At 29.7% G+C, this 12,190-nt stretch overlaps 2 protein-coding genes across 3 annotated transcripts in view; one reads left to right on the top strand and one right to left on the bottom strand.

The window, feature by feature from the left end:
* The window catches only part of LOC111420266 (transmembrane protein fates-shifted), a 62,896-nt gene that overhangs the window by 40,928 nt on the left and 9,778 nt on the right, over window positions 1-12,190 (bottom strand). The window contains exon 3 of the transcript XR_011640105.1: window positions 1,774-1,813. The gene's annotated coding sequence lies outside the window, so the exon portion shown is untranslated. The remainder of the gene's footprint in view (window positions 1-1,773; window positions 1,814-12,190) is intronic.
* Window positions 2,433-10,775, top strand: LOC111420263 (fatty-acid amide hydrolase 2-like). Of its 2 annotated transcripts, none has more exons than XM_023053218.2 (6): window positions 2,433-2,769; window positions 2,821-3,040; window positions 6,641-6,753; window positions 6,808-7,479; window positions 7,528-7,710; window positions 7,768-10,775. In XM_023053218.2, the coding sequence occupies exons 1-6, from the start codon at window positions 2,557-2,559 to the stop codon at window positions 7,858-7,860; spliced, it is 1,494 nt and encodes a 497-aa protein (XP_022908986.2). In that variant the 5' UTR covers window positions 2,433-2,556; the 3' UTR covers window positions 7,861-10,775. The 2 variants fall into 2 exon arrangements, with proteins under 2 accessions (XP_022908986.2, XP_022908985.2); XM_023053217.2 differs by having other exon boundaries at window positions 2,434-2,769; window positions 6,536-6,753.

The following is a 12,190-nucleotide window of genomic DNA, read 5'->3' as shown; positions in this document are numbered from 1 at the left end:
TTCATTGTTGCTAACTTCTGGTTTGATGTTTTTTATTCTAACTTTTTTGTTTCTTGAGAGAAGTGCGTCATCTTTGGACTCATTATAAAGGTTTCTTAATGAAGATGACAAATATGTCAAAATTGACGTTTCAAACCGGAAGTGATTGTATCTCCACTAGTATCAAAGTTAAATATGTCGAGTTTGGACACATTTTAAAGGATTTTTTATGAAGTTGACAAATATGTCAAAATTAAAAGTTGAAAGTTCGAACTTTTTGGCTTTTTGAGTCCATCATGTTTGGATTCATTTTAAAGGTTTTTTGAATAAAGAGTACGTCATGAAAGAACACCGTGAAGTTGTCCATTTGTCTATTATATGATAACTAACTTCAGGTTTAAAATGTCAACCTCAATTTTGACATATTTATAATCTTCATTAAAAATCCTTTAAAATGAGTACAAACACGACATATTTATCTTTAATATTAATGAAGTGATGATCAACTTCCGGTTAAGAATGTCAATTTTGACATATTTGTAATCGTCGTGAAAAATCCTTTAAAATGAGTCCAAACATGATACGTTTAATTAAAATATTACTCGAGATGTAAGCAACTTCCGGTTTGAAATGTCAATGTCATTTTGACATATTCTTAATTTTTATAAAATGTCTTCATGTATGTCACAAAAACAAAAATATAATAAAAAATAAAAAATTAAGGTTGGTATCATTTTAAAGGTTTTTTTAACGAAGATGAGAAATATGTCAAAATTGACGTTGACGTTTCAAACCGGAAGTGATTGTATTTCCGTTAATATTAAAGTTAAATATGTCGAGTTTGGACTCATTTTAAAGGATTTCTTATGAAGTTGACAAATATGTCAAAATTAAAAGTTCGAACTTTTTGTTTTTTTGGGATAAATGCATCACGTTTGGATTCATTTTAAAGGTTTTTTTTAATAAAGAATACATCATGAAAGAACACCGTGAAGTTGTCCATTTGTCTATTATATGATAACTAACTTCAGGTTTAAAATGTCAACCTCAATTTTGACATATTTATAATCTTCATTAAAAATCCTTTAAAATGAGTACAAACACGACATATTTATCTTCAATATTAATCAAGTTATGATCAACTTCCGGTTAAGAATGTCAACGTCAATTTTAACATATTTGTAATCGTCGTGAAGAATCCTTTAAAATGAGTCCCAACATGATACGTTTAATTAAAATATTACTCGAGATGTAAGCAACTTCCGGTTTGAAATGTCAATGTCATTTTGACATATTCTTAATTTTTATAAAATGTCTTCATGTATGTCACAAAAACAAAAATATAATAAAAAATAAAAAATTAAGGTTGGTATCATTTTAAAGGTTTTTTAATGAAGATGACAAATATGTCAAAATTGACGTTGACGTTTCAAACCGGAAGTGATTGTATTTCCGTTAATATTAAAGTTAAATATGTCGAGTTTGGACTCATTTTAAAGGATTTTTAATGAAGATTACAAATATGTCAAAATTGAGGTCACAAGCGGATTTGGGGGATTAACTTCCGCTGCAGATCTCTCATTATTATACTACTAAGGTAGAAGAGGGGGACTAAACCCATCGAGCTAGTGTAGTGAAGTGAGTAAAAAGCAGAGTTACATGTTAAAATTAGTGTAGCTCAATTATCAAAACATTGATCAGAACCTGTAGTAATTTAAAATAGAATCAAATTATTCATTGATTCATAATGTTATATAAATTATTAAAATAAATTAAATTAAAATAAAGACTCACCTGGTTATTTTAGGGCGTTATTTCAATGAAGTGAAGATTGCTAAAAAAAGAAAAATAAATCGATTTAAAATAAATATTATATAAATAAAATTGACAATAACAGATAACGACCATAATAAAGCAAACAATTTATTCTTTATCGGATATAAATATTTTATAACTGAAAAGGTTATCATCGTTTTCAGAGCAGATGTGTGTTACAAACGTGCTGTTTTCGCGATAATGTGGTAAACAAAGCTTTTTACACACTAAAATGATACTAAAAAGACTTGGATAATTTTAAATAAATTTATCTTTATCATTCACGTGCCATCGGTTTAATTCTAAATCTAAAAAAAAATGCAAATCTAAATGATAGAATAAGAAAACAAATAAGTACAATAATAAAACGTCGATAAACGTCAGCAAGTAATCTTAGTTATTTTGTTTTATCTTTTCAGTTTGTTATCGAATCGGCAAAATCGTAGTAAAAATAATAAAACCTCGAGTTCTTGTTTACAAAATTATCTTTTTCGTTCCGTTAAATGCGTCATAAGAGTTTTTAACGATAAAGTTCAGACTTTTTTTAGTAATTTAAGAAAAATAGAAAGATTTATTTATTAATAAACATTTCCAAACTATTCGATAAATAATTTACTTCCTTCAATATTTATGTTTTTTCTTTCTGCACGAGGTTGTTTATCTTCTTGGCCTTGCCTATATAATCCGGAGGAACATGTATCTAACATTTACATCTTTCCTAAAGTTAACTGACTCATCACTAAATTTAAAATAAATTAAAAAATGATGGACATTAATTTTGATCCATACATTTGGGCTAAATGGCATAGTTTTGCAATAAGAACGGGTGGTTTGTTAGCTGTAGCAAGTAGTAAAGTTGCTTTTCCAGTTTTTTGGATATTATCTTGGAGGAAAACTCAAAAAATTCCCCCCATCGACCATGACATCTTTCGAATTAGCGCTAAAAAATTATCTTTAATGATTCGAAATAAAGAAGTAAGTTACAATCTACTTTATTAATTGATTTCTTATTTTTAACGTGTTTAGATTAGTTGTGAAGAAGTTATTACAAGATACATAAATAGAATTATTGAGGTTAATAAAGTTTTAAACGCTGTCGTTGATGAGAGATTTCAAGAAGCTTTGGAAGAAGCAAGAATTATTGATGAGTGGCTCAATACGAATGCTTTAAATGTGGAGGAAATCGAAAAAAGATTTCCGCTACTTGGAATTCCTGTTACTGTTAAAGAAGCGTGTAAAGTTAAAGGTTAATATTAAAATTACAGTAAAACCTCGATATAGCGGACATTAAAAATGCTTGGTTGATTTGGGATATCATTAAAAAGCTTCTAGAGATTTTTAGACGTATTCAAAAATCTTCTGGCAATCTTTATAATTGTCTAGAAGGCATTTAGACACTTTTTGATAATTATGGAAATCATTAAAAAGCTTCTGGACACTATTGGACATCTTAAAAAATCTTCTCGAAGTCTTTATAAATGTCTATAAATAATTAGGGAACACTGCAGAAACGTCTGGTTGACTTAGGATATCATTAGAGAGTTTCTAGACACTTTTTGTTGTATTCAAAAATCATCTGGATAATTTTATAACTGTCCAGACACATTTTGATAATTATAGCAATCATTGGAAAGCTTTTGTTTACTTTTAGACATCTTTAGAAACCCTCGAAAGTGTTGATAAATGTCCAGAATAGGTTCAGACAGCTTTTAATGATTATGAAAATCATTGGAAAGCTTCTAAACACTTTCGGATATCTTTTTAAATCTTCTGGAAATATTTAAAACTGTCTAGAAAGACACTTAGACACTTTTGATAATTACAGAAATCATTGGAAAACTTCTGGTTACTTTTTGACATCTTCAGAAGCCGTCTGGAAGTGTTCATAAATGTCCAGAAAGCATACAGACAGCTTTTGATGAATATGGAAATAATTAGAAACCTTTTGGTAACATAATGACGTCTTCAAAAATCGCATGGAAATATTTATAAATGATTAGGAGGCGTTTACATACTTTTATATAATTATGGATATCATTAAAAAGCTTGTAGACACGTTTGATCATTTTTAAAAATCTTCAGGCAATCTTTATAGTTGCCTTTTAAACCTTTTGGAAGCGTTTAAACGCTTTTTGAATCATTAAGAAGCATCTAGACATCTTTAAAAATCTTTTGGTAAACCTTCTGGATGTCTCTATAATTACCTAAGAAGCGTTTGGACACTTTCTAATGGCTATAAAAATCAATAGAAAGCTTCTAGACACTTCTGGACATCTTTAAAAACCTTCTGGATGTCTCTATAATTACCTAAGAAGCGTTTGGACACTTTTTAATGGCTATAAAAATCAATAGAAAGCTTCTAGACACTTTTGGACATCTTTAAAAATATTCTGGAAGTCTTTATAAATGTCCAGGAAGACTTTAGAGAATTTTTATTAATTATGGAACAACTTAGGAATGCATAGCTAACTTAGAATATTATTAGAAACCTTCTAAAGACTTTTTGGCATCTTTAAAAATCTTCTGGAAGTCCCTATAATTACCTAAAACGCGTTTGAACACTTTTTATCGATTTTTAAAAGCAATAGATAACTTTTAAACACTCCTGGAGGTCTTTATAGTTACTTAAAAAGTGTTTAGAGATATTTTGACAATTATAAAAACCAATAGAAACATTCTAGATACTTCTGGGCATCTTTAAAAGTCTTCCTTAAGTTTTTATAATGACCTAAGAAGCGTTTAAAGACTTTTTAACGTCTATAAGAATCAATAGAATCCTTCCAGACGCTTCTGGACATCTTTAAAAATCTTCTAGAAGTCTTTATAATTACCTAAAAAGCGTTTAGAGACTTTTTGACGACTATAATAATCAATACAAAGCTTCTAGACACTTTTAGACATCTTTAAAAAGCTTCTGGAACTCTTTATAATTGTCCAGAAAGTATTTGGACACTTTTTGATAATTATGGAAATCATTAAAAAGCTGCTCGGCACTTTTGAACATCTGTAGCAACCTTCTAGAAATCTTTATAGCTATCTGCAGAGGGTTTAGACGCATTTTAATAATTATAGAAATCATCAAAAAGATTCTGAATGTCTTTGTAATTACCTAAAATGCGTTTGAACACTTTTTAACGACTTTAAAAAGCAATAGAAAGCTTCTAGATACTTTTGGACATGTTGAAAAATCTTCTGGATATCGTTATAATTACTTAAAAAGCGTTTGGACACTTTTTGACGACTATAAAAATCAATAGTAAGCTTCTAGACACTTCCGGACATTTTCAAAAATCTTCTGGGATTGTTCATGATTGTCTAGAAAGCGTTTAGAGCGATTTTGATGGCTATCGAAATCATTAAATAGATTCTGGATCCTTTTTGAAGTCTTCAAAAATCGTCTGGAAATCTTTATAATTGTCCAGAAAGTATTTGGACACTTTTTGATAATTATGGAAATCATTAAAAAGCTGCTGGGCACTTTTGGACATCTGTAACAACCTTCTGGAAATCTTTATAGCTATCTAGAGAGCGTTTAGACGCATTTTGATAATTATAGAAGTCATTAAAGAGATTCTGGACATTTTTTGATATATTTAAAAATCTTCTGGAAGTCTTTCTAATTACCTAAAAAGCGTTTGAACACTTTTTAACGACGTTATTTAAAAAGCAAAAGAGAGCTTCTAGATACTTCCAGACATCTTTAAAAATCTTCTGGAAGTCTTTATAATTACGTTTAGACATTTTTCGACGACAATAAAACTCAATAGTAAGCTTCTACACACTTCTGGACATCTTTAAGAACGTTCTGGCAATCTTTATATCTGTCCAGAAAGTATTTGGATACTTTTCGATAATTATAAAAATCATTGGAAAGTTTCTAAATACTTTTTGATATTTTCAAAATCTTTCTGGGAGTGTTCATAATTGTCTAGAAAGCGTTTAGAGAGTTTTTGATGGCTGTCGAAATCATTAAATAGCTTCTGGTTGCTTTTTGATGTCTTCAAAAATCGCCTGGAAATCTTTATAATTGTCCAGAAAGTATTTGGACGCTTTTTGATAATTATGGAAATCATTAAAAAGCTGTTGGACACTTTTGGACATTTGTAACAACCTTTTTGAAATCTTTATAGCTATCTAGAGAGCGCTTAGCCGCTTTTTGATAATTATAGAAATCATTAAAAAGATTCTGGACACTTTTTGACATATTTAAAAATCTTCTGGAAGTCTTTATAATTACCTAAAAAGCGCTTGAATACACTTTAACGACTTTAAAAGGCAATAAAAAGCTTCTAGACACTTCCGGACATCTACAAAAATCTTCTGGCAATCTTTATAATTGTTCAGAAAGTATTTGGTTACTTTTTGATAATTATGGAAATCATTAAAAAGCTGCTGGGCACCTTTGGACATCTGTAAAAACTTTTTGGCAATCTTTATAACTGTCTAGAGAGCGTTTAGACGCTTTTTGATAATTATAGAAATCATTAATAAGATTCTGGACACTTTTTGACATGTTTAAAAATTTTCTGGAAGTCAATAGAAATCTTTTGAACATCTTTATAACTGTCCAGAAAGTCCAAAAAACATTTAGACATTTTTTGATAATTATGGAAATCATTAAAATGTTTCTGGCAATCTTTACAGCTGCCCAGAAAGTATTTAGACATATTAATCCGTTACATCGAGGTTTAACCGTAATAACTTCTTAATTAAAAAACAAATCAAACCCATTTTCTTTTAGGAATGATATTTTCAGTTGGGATAAGAACCAGAGAAGGAATGATTGCAGATTCGGATGGAGAAGCAGTAAGAAGATTAAGATCATCAGGAGCAATCCCGCTTTTAGTTTCAAATACACCAGAAACATGTTTCGGGATGGAATGCGATAATTTAATATCAGGAGTTTGTAGCAACCCATACAACACTAATTATACATGTGGTGGTTCTTCCGGTGGAGAGGTAAATCAAAAAAAATTTCCAAAATAAAACTTTAACCCTTTTAATTTAATTTAGGGTGCTTTACTCGGCGCGGGGTGTTCATTAATCGGGTTAGGTTCCGATGTGGGTGGGTCAATAAGAATCCCATCATTATTTAATGGAATTTTCGGCCATAAACCAACATCAGCGTTAGTTCCAATTCAAGGTCATCACCCTTTAGTTGAAGATGAAAAATTCTCGAGATATTTAGTTCTTGGCCCAATGGCGAGATACGCAGAAGATCTGCGTTTGATGTTATCAATTTTAGCTAAAGAAGATATTAACGTCAGCGAAAAAGTTAAAATGACAGATATCACCGTTTTTTATCTAGAAGATATGAACGTTAATTTTGTTAATCCAGTCGATAAGTGTATCAGGAAAGCTTTGTTGAAATGCGTCGAACATTTAGGTGGAAGATGTCAGGCGAAAATCAGCGATACAAAGTTTTTGGAACTTTCGGAAACTTTAGATTTGAGTGTTATGTGCTTTGGTGATGTTGGAAATAAACCAGATTTATTGGTTGATCAAAATGATCCAAGCATACGATACAATTTCTTTTCTGAAGTTTTCAAGTTTTTCTTGAACAAATCAAAATTGAACTACAACAGCTTATTGTATAACATTTTCCACACGATTCAAGAATTATTATTTACACAAAACACCACCTATTTCCAACAAAAAGTTGATGAATTCAAAACGAAATTCACTGTAAGTAAATTCTCCTTTAATTAAATCCAATTAAAAAATGTTTTTTAGAACGCTTTGGGTGATAACGGAGTATTTTTGTATCCAACTCTTCATACTTCCGCTTTTCAACACAAAGCGACGATGTTCAACGTAACCGGATTAGCTTATACGATGGCTTTTAACATTTTTGGCTTTCCATCGACTCACGTTCCTTTGGGTTTGAATGAAAAAGGACTTCCAATTGGGATTCAGGTGAATTAATTAACAAAAAATGATTTAATAAATTGAAACGTCATTTAAATATTGCAGGTTGTTGCCAACCCAAATAGGGACGCTGTTTGTTTATCGGTTGCTGAAGAATTAGAACGAAGATTTGGGGGGTGGATACCCCCACCGTCATAAATCCTAATTAAAATCGAATTAAATTAATTTTTTAACTTATCATTAAAAAAAGTTTAAAATAAGTGCTAATTATCTAGTTAAATGAAGTATTTTGTTTGATTTGAAATAATTAGAAAGATTCTGGAGAGTTTTTGACAGCTTCAAAAATCCTCTGGAAGACTTTTTAATTACATAAAAAGCGTTTGGACACTTTTTGACGACTATAAAAATCAATACAAAGATTCTAGACACTTCTGGACATCTTTAAAACTCTTCTAGACGTCTTTATAATTACCTAAAAAGCGTTTAGACACTTTTTGATGGCTATAAAAATCAATAGAAAGAAAGCTTTTAAACGCTTCTGGACATCTTTAAAACTCTTCTAGACGTCTTTATAATTACCTAAAAAGCGTTTGGGCACTTTTTGATGGCCATAAAAATCAATAGAGAGCTTTTAGACACTTCGGGACATCTTTAGAAATCATCTGGAAGTCTTTATAATTACCTAAGACGCGTTTGGACACTTTTTAATGGCTATAAAAATGAATAGCAAGCTTCTAGACACTTCTGGACATCTTTAAAACTCTTCTGGACGTCTTTATAATTATCTAAAAAGCGTTTAGACAATTTTTGACGACTATACAAATCAATAGAAACCTTCTAGACACTTCTGGACATCTTTAACAATTATATGGTAGTCTTTATAATTATCTAAAAAGCGTTTACACACTTTTTGATGGCTATAAAAAACAATAGCAAGCTTCTAAACATTTCTGGACAGCTTCAAAAATCTTCTGGAAATCTTTATAATTACTTAAAAAAGGTTTGAACACTTTTTAGCGACTTTAAAAATCAATAGAAAGCTTCTAGCCACTTCTGAACATCTTTAAAAATCATCTGGATGTTTTTATAATTATCTAAGAAGCGTTTAGAGACTTTTTGACAACTATAAAAATCAATAGATATCTTTTAGACATCCTTAAAACTCTTTTGGACGTCATTATAATTATCTAAAAAGCGTTTGAATACTTTTTAACGACTACAAAAATCAATAGAAAGCTTCTAGTCACTTCTGGACATCTTTAGAAATCATCTGGAAGTCTTTATAATCACCTAAAAAGCGTTTGGACACTTTTGGATGGCTATAAAAATCAATAGAAAGCTTTTAGACACTTTTGGACATCTCTAAAAATCCTCTGGAAGTCTTTATAATTAGTCAATAAGCGTTTGGACACTTTCTGACGACTATAAAAATCAATAGAAACCTTCTAGGCACTTCTGGACATCTTTAAAAATCTTCTGGAAGTCTTTATAATTACATAAGAAGCGTTTAGAGTCATTTTGACAACTATAAAAATCAATAGAAAGCTTCTAGACACTTCTGGACATCTTTAGAAATCCTTTGGTTGTCTTTATAATTATCTAAAAAGCATTTAGAGACTTCTTGAGGATCATAAAAATGAATAGAAACATTCTAGACACTTCTGGACGTCTTTAAAATCTTCTGGAAGTCTTTATAATTAACTAAGAAGCGTTTAGAGACTTTTTGACAACTATAAAAATCAATACAAAGCTTCTAGACACTTCTGGATATCTTTAAAAATCTTCTGGTTCTTTTTATGATTACTTAAAAAGTGTTTAGACACTTTTTGACGACTACAAAAATCAATAGAAACCTTCTAGATACTTCTGGACATCTTTAAAAATCTTCTGGAAGTCTTTATAATTACCTAAAAAGCGTTTGGACACTTTTTGACGACTATAAAAATATAAAGAAACCTTCCAGACACTTCTGGTCATCTTTAAAAATCTGCTGGAAGTCTTTATAATTACCTAAAAAGCTATTGATCACATTTTAACGAATTTAAAAATCAAAAGAAAGCTTCTAGACACTTTTGGACATCTTTAAAAATCGTCTGGTAATCTTTATAACTGTCCAGAAAGTATTTGGACACTTTTTGATAATTATAAAAATTATTATAAAGCTTTTCAATACTTTTTGATATCTCTCTGGGAGTGTTTATAATTGTCTAGAAAGCGTTTAGACGGCTTTTGATGGCTATGGAAATCATTAAATAGCTTCTGGATCCTTTTTGACGTCTTCAAAAATCGTCTGGAAATCGTTATAATTGTCCAGAAAGTATTTAGACACTTTTTGACAATTATAAGAATCATTACAAAGTTTTTGAATACTCTTTGATATCTTCAAAATCTCTCTGGGAGTATTCATAATTGTCTACAAAGCGTTTAGAGAGCTTTTGATGCTATGGAAATCATTAAATAGCTTCTGGATCCTTTTTGACGTTTCCAAAAATCGTCTGGCAACCTTTATAATTGCTCAGAAAGTATTTGGACACTTTTTGATAATTATGGAAATCATTAAAAAGCTGCTGGGCACTTTTGGACATCTGTAAGAACCTTCTGGTAATCCCTATAACTCTCCAGATAGCGTTTAGACGCTTTTTGATAACGATAGAAATCATTAAAAAGATTTTGCACACTTTTTGACATCGTTAAAAATCTTCTGGAAGTCTTTATAATTACCTAGAAAGCGTTTGGACACTTTTTCAGGACTTTAAAAACCAATAGAAATCTTTATAACTGCCCAGAAAGTATTTGGACACTTTATGATAATTATAAAAATCATTGGAAAGTTTCTGGATATTGTTTGACATTTTCAAAATCACTCTGGAAGTGTTCATAATTGTCCAGAAAGCGTTTAGAGAGCTTTTGATGGGAATGGAAATCATTAAATAGCTTCTGGATCTTTTTGGCCATAATTAAAATCGAATTAAATTAATTGTTTAACTTATCATTAAAAGTTTAGAATAAGTGCTAATTATCTAGTTAAATGAAGTATTTTGTTTGGTTTGGTTTATAAATAAAACTGTGATATTTTAAGTTGTTATCGAGGAAATAAATGTTTAACAAATGAACCGATTTGTTTTAAATTGACTCTTTATAATTTTCGATAAGATTATAAAATAAATAATTTTTGGCAAGTCACTGATTTTCGTTTATGTTTTTAAAGATAAATAAAAAGTACTTGATTTAAATTTAAAAAAAAATTTGACATTTAAACGTCACTGAAATGTCAGATTTGATTAAGTGAAATTTGACGTTTAAATGTCAAAAAAATTTTATAACCTAAAAATTGAAATTCCAATTCAATTTCCATTCGGATTGTTTTTATATAAATTAATAAATTAATTGTAATAATAAATTATATTTAATTTAGAAGAATTTTTCAATTTCCTGATAACTTTCTTAAAGAAATTCAATTTCCTCAACCGATAAGAAAAACGATTTTAGGAGACATCTGATCTTATGTCTATTGATATCAAGGACGATATATGATGGGGAAGATGTTCAAAAAGGCTAAGAAAGTATTAAAAGGTAACGTCTGATATGCATTATGTTAGAAAAAGTTGAAGACTTTAATGTCCAATAGTGTACAGATGTTTTTTAATGATCTCTGTAGTTATCAAATAGTGTCTAAACGTTTTCTGGACAGTTATAAAAATTGTCAGAAGATTTTTAAAGATGTCCAGAAGCTTTCTAATGATCTTTACAGTTGTCAAAAAGTGTCTAAACGTTTTCTGAGCAATTATAAAGATTTCTAGAAGATTTCTGGAGATGTCAAGAAGTGTCCAGAATCTTTTTAATCATATTCTAAGTTAACCAGGCATTTCTAAGTTATTTCATAATTAAAAAAATTTGTCTAAATACCTCCATGAACATGTAAAGACTACTAGAAGGTTTTTAAAGATATCAAGAAGGGTTCAAAACCTTTTTAATTATCTTTATAATTTATTATCAAAAGGCATCTAAACCCTTTCTGGACAGCTATAAAGATTGCCAGAAGATTTTTAAAGATGTCCAAAAGTGCTCGGAAGTTTTTTAATGATTGCCATAATTATCAAAAGGTGTCTAAATGCTAGTTATAAATATCTCCAGATTTTTAAAGTTTTAGTCCAATAAAAATATACTATAACCTAACGTTATCTAGTGCCACCTAGCGCTACTTAGCACTGTCTCAAAAGACGGCTTTACCCGAATGATTCTAGTTTTAGTGTTAGTTCTACTTCTAGTAATAAATTAGGGAACTTTAAAGATGTTCAAAAGTGTGCAGAAACTTTTTAATTGTCTCTATAATCATCAAATAATGTCTAAACGCTTGCTAGACTGTTATAAAGATTTCCAGAATATTTTTAAAGATGTCCACAAGCTTTCTAATGATTTGTACAGTCGCCAGAAAGTGTCTAAACGCTTTCTGGGCAATCACAAAGATTTCTAGCAGATTTTCAAAGATGTCAAAATGTGTCCAGAATCTTTCTAATGATCTCTATAA

Source organism: Onthophagus taurus, chromosome 3 (assembly GCF_036711975.1).
Source record: "Onthophagus taurus isolate NC chromosome 3, IU_Otau_3.0, whole genome shotgun sequence".
Taxonomy (NCBI): domain Eukaryota; kingdom Metazoa; phylum Arthropoda; class Insecta; order Coleoptera; family Scarabaeidae; genus Onthophagus; species Onthophagus taurus.
The sequence above is the reverse complement of the archived record's forward strand: the minus strand, read 5'-3'. Positions and strand labels throughout refer to the sequence as shown.

What these genes read in the sequence shown, in the direction of transcription:
- LOC111420263 (XM_023053217.2), top strand. Translation starts at nt 2,557, where the DNA reads ATGATGGACATTAATTTTGATCCATACATTTGGGCTAAATGGCATAGT. An exon ending in GTGGTTCTTCCGGTGGAGAG is followed by an intron (nt 6,754 to 6,807) that starts GTAAATCAAAAA and finishes AATTTAATTTAG; the next exon opens with GGTGCTTTACTCGGCGCGGG. An exon ending in GACTTCCAATTGGGATTCAG is followed by an intron (nt 7,711 to 7,767) that starts GTGAATTAATTA and finishes TAAATATTGCAG; the next exon opens with GTTGTTGCCAACCCAAATAG.